This window comes from Penaeus chinensis, chromosome 16 (assembly GCF_019202785.1).
Source record: "Penaeus chinensis breed Huanghai No. 1 chromosome 16, ASM1920278v2, whole genome shotgun sequence".
Taxonomy (NCBI): Eukaryota; Metazoa; Arthropoda; class Malacostraca; order Decapoda; family Penaeidae; genus Penaeus; species Penaeus chinensis.
In genome coordinates this window covers 36,496,981-36,504,480 of record NC_061834.1, presented here as the reverse complement: position 1 = coordinate 36,504,480, position 7,500 = coordinate 36,496,981, and the positions used below count along the sequence as shown (strand labels likewise).

The following is a 7,500-nucleotide window of genomic DNA, read 5'->3' as shown; positions in this document are numbered from 1 at the left end:
CAGCATATATATACACATAAATATATATATACACAAAATTGTATAAAATATATACACACGTACACATATTACATGCTTACGTCCATACATACATCATACATATATACCTGTATACTTACATACTATACATAAATACACTCTAGCCTACTTTGAGACTTCTGCAAGCTCCACTCTAAAAATAAAACTAATCTAATATCTCTAAATGGTTCTGAACTAGATTTCCTTTACAGTGATTTTCTGAGGAAATGTGTCCAACACCCAAAAAAAAGCTAAATTGCTTCTACAGGCCACATACACTAAGGACAAAAATTGCTTACACATCTAATAGCGGTCAGGTCACCTGGTGGACTGACTCGAGACAACCTTGGATAATAATTCGCAGTTTCCTGGTAAGGGAGTGGGGGGGGTGTGGGGGGGTGTGGAGGAAGATATAAACGTGTTACGAACATGTCTGAGAGGTGATGGTGACAATCACGGTTTAGATAATACTTTTTAAATGATGTTTTGATCAGTGATTTCTGATTAGGATAATAATGAGAGGAAATGAATGTGCTTGAGACAAGATATGAACGTGTTACGAACATGTTTGAGAGGTGAGGGTGACAATCATGGTTTAGATAATACTTTTTAAATGATGTTTTGATCATGGAGTGACTTCTGATTAGGATAACAATGAGAGAAAATGAATGTGCTTGAGACACACTTGGCGAGCGAGGCTGCGAGAAAGCCAATATCGCTAAAAATGAACAAAAAAACAAACAAAAAACAACTGTTTTCCTTCTATGCTTCTTTAGTATATCCACGGACACGAGAGTATTTATCTTACACTCATACCCTCGCTTGAAATCATGCATTTGATGTAATTGATTTACTTAGTTGACATTTTTTGGGGCTCATCACCTAATCTTTCATGCAGAAAATACATTTACATTTGAAAGGGTCGGCAGGTAATGTGAGAGCCATTTCTGACGTGTGTTTTAATGACCTTCAATTAGCGAATTTATTATTTCTTATGATATGGGGTGTCAGCCATATTGTATGTACGTAACGTGTGTGTATGAGGGAGAGGGCGTATGTACGTGCGTGCGTGGCTGGGTGGAGGTGCATGTGTGCGTACGTGAGTGGATGCGTATGCGTATATGATATGGGGTGTCAGCCATAGTGTATGTACGTAACGTGTGTGTATGAGGGAGAGGGTGTAGGTACGTGCGTGCGTGGGTGGGTGGGGGTGCGTGTGTGCGTACGTGAGTTGGTACGTACGTGGATGCGTATGCGTATATGATATGGGATGTCAGCCATATTGTATGTACGTAACGTGTGTGTATAAGGGAGAGGGTGTACGTACGTGAGTGCGTGCGTGTGTGGGTGCATCCGTGCGGACGAAGGATCTAGGTGAACAAGTTATAAACAAAACCGCGAAGAAAAGGACAGGAAATCGATTACGCCGGAAGCCTTTTCGCTCTCCTGCTTCATCTCTCGGTGAAGCGATGAAGCGAGAAAACCAGATCGTGCGCTTCCTGTTCGTTCCTTCGGTTTGTTTATACTGCGTGCGTACTTTCGCGTAAAGCCCACGTGAGTGCGTGCTCGTGTGGTTGCTTGCATGCTTGCGTGCAAGCCTTCGTGTAAAGCCTGCATTAATTCGTTCCTATGTGCTTGCTTGCGTGCATGCCATAGTGTAAAGCCCAGGTGAATACGTGCTCATGTGGTTGCCTGAGTGCTTGCGTGAATGACAGAGGCCAAAACATGCAAGAAATCTGGCTACTTACTTCGCCTGGTGAACCACCCTCGACTGCTCCAGGAGGTAAACGGAAATCTTGGCTCCCGTGACTTTGCCGAGGCGCGTGTACGTCAGCTCCAGGTATTTGCCGAACCTCGAGGAATTGTCATTAATTCCCGTCTTGGCGTTCCCGAAGGCTTCCATGATGGGGTTTACTAACAGGATCTTGTCTTCGAGGTTTCTGTTGGGTGCCTGTGTGGATGGAGGGGGGAGGGGGAAAGAGGGGGAGAGGGAGAAAATATTGGGTTAGAGAGCGAAGAGAGATAAAGGGAAGGGGGTTAATGTAACAAGGATATAGATGGTCTTTTGTTTCATGGGAGATTCGTGCGCTCAACATGCTTTGGTTTGGATTAATGAGGAGAAAAAGAGAGAGGAAAGATTCGGTGCATCGTGAATATATTGACGAATGAAAGAGGAAGGAAGTGAATGATTATAACCCAAGGTCTTTCCGTATTATCTTATCTTCATATTTAATCAACCTCGTTCAACTCTCTCTCTCTCTCTCTCTCTCTCTCTCTCTCTCTCTCTCTCTCTCTCTCTCTCTCTCTCTCTCTCTCTCTCTCTCTCTCTCTATCCCTCCTTCCCTCCCCCCTTATCCCCTTTCCCTCTTTCCTCTCTCTCTCTCTCTCTCTCTTTCTCTCTCTCTCTCTCTCTCTCTCTCTCTCTCTCTCTCTCTCTCTCTCTCTCTCTCTCTCTATCTATCCCTCCTTCCCTCCCCCCTTATCCCCTTTCCCTCTTTCCTCTCTCTCTCTCTCTCTCCCCTTATCCCATTATCCCCTTATCCCCTTTCCCCCTTTCCCCCTTTCCCCTCTCTCTCTCTCTCTCAACAACAAAAGTCCCCCCCCTCTCCTCAGCCCCCACCTTGCCGAGCGTGACCAGCTGTTTGAGCAGGAAATTAGCGCTCTCCGTCTTCCCGGCTCCCGACTCCCCCGATATAACGATGCACTGCTGTTGCTTCTGATGCAGCATCGTGTGGTAGCTGTTGTCTGCCATGGCGTAGATGTGAGGAGGGTTCTCGCTCTTGCCCATACCGCGGTGCATTCGAGATTCCTGTTAGGGGTTATAAAAAGTGGTATTAAAGGGGTTGTAAGGGTTTTGTGTGTGTGTGTTTGTGTGTGTTTGTGTGTTTGTGTGTTTGTGTGTGTGTGTGTGTGTGTGTGTGTGTGTGCGTGTGTGTGTGTGTGTGTGTGTGTGTATGTGTGAGAGAAGGGGTTATACAGGGTGGTGTGTGGTGGTTGCATATATTTGAATGTCAGTCTGTTTGTCTGTCTGTCTGTTGTCAGTCTATCTATTTGAGTGTGTATGTGCGTCTGTCTTTTTGTATACTCCATATTAATACTTTACCAATAATGTTCATGCATTAATCAATTTTGTCTTTCGTAGATCAAACCAGCCATCTCTCAATTCATCTTACATACCTCAACCTCCCTTTATATCTATCTATCTATCTATTTATATCTATCTATCTACCTCAACTTCCCTTTATATCTATCTATCTATCTGTGTATCTATTTATATCTATCTATTTACCTCAACCCCCTTTTATATCTATCTATCTGTCTATCTATCTATTTATATATATATATATATATCTGTCTATCTATCTATTTATATATATCTATCTATCTACCTCATCCTCCCTTTATATCTATCTATCTATCTACGAATGGGAAAAAAAACAGGAATTTCTGTAATTTTAATTGTTATTCTCTTAAACGAGAGCCTGATCAAATAATGAGAAAATTATTAATAATGTGACCAGTTCATACTCAATAAAAATACTATCATATTGATAATCACACTCAAAATCCTTCCCTCTCCCTCCCCTCTACCCCCTACCCACCCACCCCACCCTTCCTTACCCCCTCACCCCCCTTCCCTCCCCTCCTACCCCTCCCACCCCTCTCTCCCCTCTCCCCTCCCTCACTCACCTTCTCTCCGTAAACCCCAATCTCCTTGAAGGGGTTGACCGCGATGAGGATGTCTCCCATGTACGTGTAAATCTGGTTGGTGTCGTAGCGCCGGTTCAGGTGGTCGACGATGATCTCCTGGTAGGGGGAGAGAGAGAGAGAGGACGGGTTGGTGAGCTGTGGTGGTGAGTTGGTGGTGATTTGGCGATTGGTGATGAGCTATGGTGATTGGTGGTGTGGTGGTGATTGGTGGTGTGGTGGTGATTGGTGATGATCTATGGTGTTGATTGGTGGCGATTGATGATGAGCTATGGTGGTGATTGGTGGTGTGGTGGTGATTGGTGATGAGCTATGGTGGTGATTGGTGGCGATTGGTGATGAGCTATGGTGGTGATTGGTGGTGATTGATGAGGTTGGCTGGCGCTGGTTTAGTGGTGATTGGTGGTGAGGAGGAGCGGTAGTGGTGGTGGTGAGGTTGTGGTGATTTCATGTTGATTGAGGAAAAGGGTCAGATGTATTGTTATTGCCGGTTAACTGGTATTAACCGTGGCTGATGGTGAGTTGGTATTAATGGTGTTTGATTGTGACTTGGCATCGGTGGCGAATGATGGTGATTTGGTTTCGAAGATTACTTGATGACTATTGCAACTCTTATATTTACTTCCTGATGATGGCTAAAGGAAAATGATCAAAATATTAGCTATCACAATGTTGATGATTTAACCGACAGTCCTTCTATAACTACCCTTTTACTTTAACACACAACACGCGACACCAGTATCACACCTTATTCATCCAATATACTAAGTCTCTCACTACTCACAACGGACTTACAGGAGCTCCCCCCCACCCTCCCACGTACCTCCTCCTGTCCCCCACCCACCCATCCATGACCCACCCCATCCCCTTATCCTACCTTCACCCCCACCCACCCTCCCCCCATCCACCCTCCCTTCCCCACCCCCGAGAGCTCCTCCTACAGGAACACTCCTTACCTTCTACCTCCTCCTGTCCCCCCACAACCCATCACCCTTACCCAACCCCCAACCCTAACCCTCTCCCACTCCCCCCTCCCTCAACCCACCCCCACCATACCCCTCTCCCCTCCCACAACCCACCCCAACCCCTCCCCCCTCCCACAACCCATCCCCCACCCACCCCCACCCCTCTCCCCCCTCCCCCACCCCCTACCCCTCTCCCCCTCCCACAACCCATCCCCAACCCACCCACCCTACCCTCCCACAACCCACAACCCACCCCACCCCTCTCCCCCTCCCACCTCCTCCCACCCACCCACCCACCCATCCTCCCCCTCCCACAACCCATCACCCACCCCTCCCCCACCCCCACCCCACCCTCCCACCTCCTCCCCACCCCTTCCCACACCCACCCTCCCCCCTTTCCCCACCACAACCCTACCTCCGACAGCTTCTCCATGCTGGCCAGGTCATCCATCCAAATGGGCGTCCTCTTGGTCTTCCGGTCCGCCTTCAGCGCCCCGCCCTTGATCGTGGCCTCGGGGTTCTTCTGCACCATCTGGTTCTTCGTCCTGAGGTCGTCCTGCAGCTGGGTCAGCTGGCGGCGGATCTGGGGGATTTCGGGGGGGTGGATTAGTGGATTTGTGGATGTGGGTGGATAAGTGGATTGATGGATTGGGGAAAGTGGATTCATGGATAAGGGGGGGTGGATTATTGGGTAGTGGGAAGTGGATTAGTGGATTAATGGGTAGTGGGAAGTGGATTAGTGGATTAATGGGTAGGGGGGAGTGGATTAATGGATAGTGGGTGGATAAGTGGATTGATGGATTGGGGAAAGTGGATTCATGGATAAGGGGGGGTGGATTAATGGGTAGGGAAAGTGGATTAGTGGATTAATGGAAAGGGGAGTGGATTAATGGGTAGGGAAAGTGGATTAGTGGATTAATGGAAAGGGGGGTGGATTAGTGGATTAACGGATTGGGGGAAGTGGATGGAGTTGGATAAGTGGATGGATGAGTTGGGTGGATTGGTGGATATGGGAATGGGATGGACTGGTGGATTAATTAGAATATTTAAACAAACCAATCTTCTCTTCCTTTTTATTGAAAAAAACAAGCCAATAAAAAGAGAATTTGCATTTTCACAATATAGGTATTTAACTTTAAAACACATCTATCTATCAATTTATCTATTCATCTTTCAGTGTGGTTAACTATCTATCTCCCTTTTAGTCATGAAGTATGTATATCCATCAGGCTCTTTCTACCTTCCTACCTTGAAGTATGTATATCCATATGTCTATATGTTTATCTATGTATGAATCTACCTATCTATCCATCTATCAGACAATTAGTCTTTCTCTTTCTATCTCTCTCTCTCTTTCTTTTTCTCTCTTTTCCCCTCTCTCTCTCTCTCTCTCATTCTCTCTCTCTCTCTCTCTCTCTCTCTCTCTCTCTCTCTCTCTCTCTCTCTCTCTCTCTCTCTCTCTCTCTCTCTCTCGCTCTCTCTCGCTCTCTCTCTCTTTCTACCCCTCTCTCTCTCTCTTTCTACCCCTCTCCCTCTCTTTTTATATATCTCTCTCTTTCTATCTCTCTCTCCCTTTCTATCTCTTTCTCTCTCGTTCTGCCATTCACTATCTATCTATCCATCAATCAAAATATCCTCCTTCCCTCCCTCCCTCTCTCCCTCTATCCCTCCCTCCCTCCCTCTCCCACCCACCCACCCAACACACCCACCCAACACACACACACAAACTCACCTCCTCCGGGTTATTAGGCACGCCCTTTATAAAAGGATGTAGCAGCAGTTCCTTTGGCGTCGCCCTCTGTTCGAAATCCTTCACGAGACATTCGGCCACGAAGTCATTGAACTCCGCTGACCATTCGATAGGACGCTCGACACTTGGTGGGGGATTTCTGGGTATCTGGAGAAGTTTGGGAGAAGTTTTGGAGAAAGAGATGTGGTAGGAGTGAGAAGGAAGGGAATTAGTGGATTTCTGGGTATCTGGAGAAGTCAGGTGGAGAAGTTCGAAGGAAGAAGAAAGAGATGGTGTTGAGGAAGAAGGAAAGAAAATAGTGAATTTCTCTTCGTGTGTGTGTATGTGGATAATTTTGGATACTCGAATATATGAACATGTTAGGATAATGTGTTTACGTCGGTTGGAAAAGAAAATAAAGTACGATAAAAGCAAAAGATCAAAGGTTGATTTGGATTTGAAGGCACGTTTTCTGTACCAAAAATATATAGGTAACAAGCGTGTTATCTACAAAAGAGGAGGTTGTACAGGATAATTCTTCAAAACAACCTATGAATTAAAATCAACAAAATTCACCTCGAGGAATACGAAATACTCATTACATAAGGAAATTATGCAATCTGCCCATCCCCCCCAAAAAAAATTCTTTAAAAACCACTCGAAGAAAACCCTTTAAAAACCACTTGAAGACCTTCTTTAAAAAAACACTCGAAGAAAACCATTTAAAAACCACTTGAAGAACTTTTTAAAAATCCACCTAAAAATAAATAAAAAACACTTTCACGTCGACTTTAATCAGCCAAACCCCACTTCCAAGTCCCCCTTCGCAGTCCGCCACTGACCTGGAACAGCGCCCTCATGGGGTGGACGTCAGAAAGCGGCGGTTCTCCGTCGGCGAGCTCGATGGCGGTGATGCCCAGGGACCAGACATCGCAACGGACGTCATAGCTATAGTCCAGCTGCTGCTCACACGCGATGACCTGGTTGAGGGGGGGGAGGAGGAGGAGGCGTTAAGGTGTGGTTGAGTTTGATAGTTTATTTTGGGGGTTGTGGGGGGTGCGTTACGGGTGTGGGTAGGAA

At 46.3% G+C, this 7,500-nt stretch overlaps 1 protein-coding gene across 6 annotated transcripts in view; it reads right to left on the bottom strand.

Annotated features, from left to right (window-relative positions):
• LOC125033666 (myosin-IIIb-like) overlaps positions 1 to 7,500 on the bottom strand; it is a 68,253-nt gene that overhangs the window by 24,120 nt on the left and 36,633 nt on the right. For all 6 annotated transcript variants that reach the window (XM_047625360.1, XM_047625359.1, XM_047625363.1 and 3 more), the window contains 6 exons: positions 7,263 to 7,400; positions 6,424 to 6,588; positions 5,107 to 5,274; positions 3,709 to 3,825; positions 2,639 to 2,827; positions 1,767 to 1,969 (listed from right to left, as the gene is read on the bottom strand). In XM_047625360.1, the coding sequence (XP_047481316.1) occupies positions 1,767 to 1,969; positions 2,639 to 2,827; positions 3,709 to 3,825; positions 5,107 to 5,274; positions 6,424 to 6,588; positions 7,263 to 7,400 (980 nt within the window). The remainder of the gene's footprint in view (positions 1 to 1,766; positions 1,970 to 2,638; positions 2,828 to 3,708; positions 3,826 to 5,106; positions 5,275 to 6,423; positions 6,589 to 7,262; positions 7,401 to 7,500) is intronic.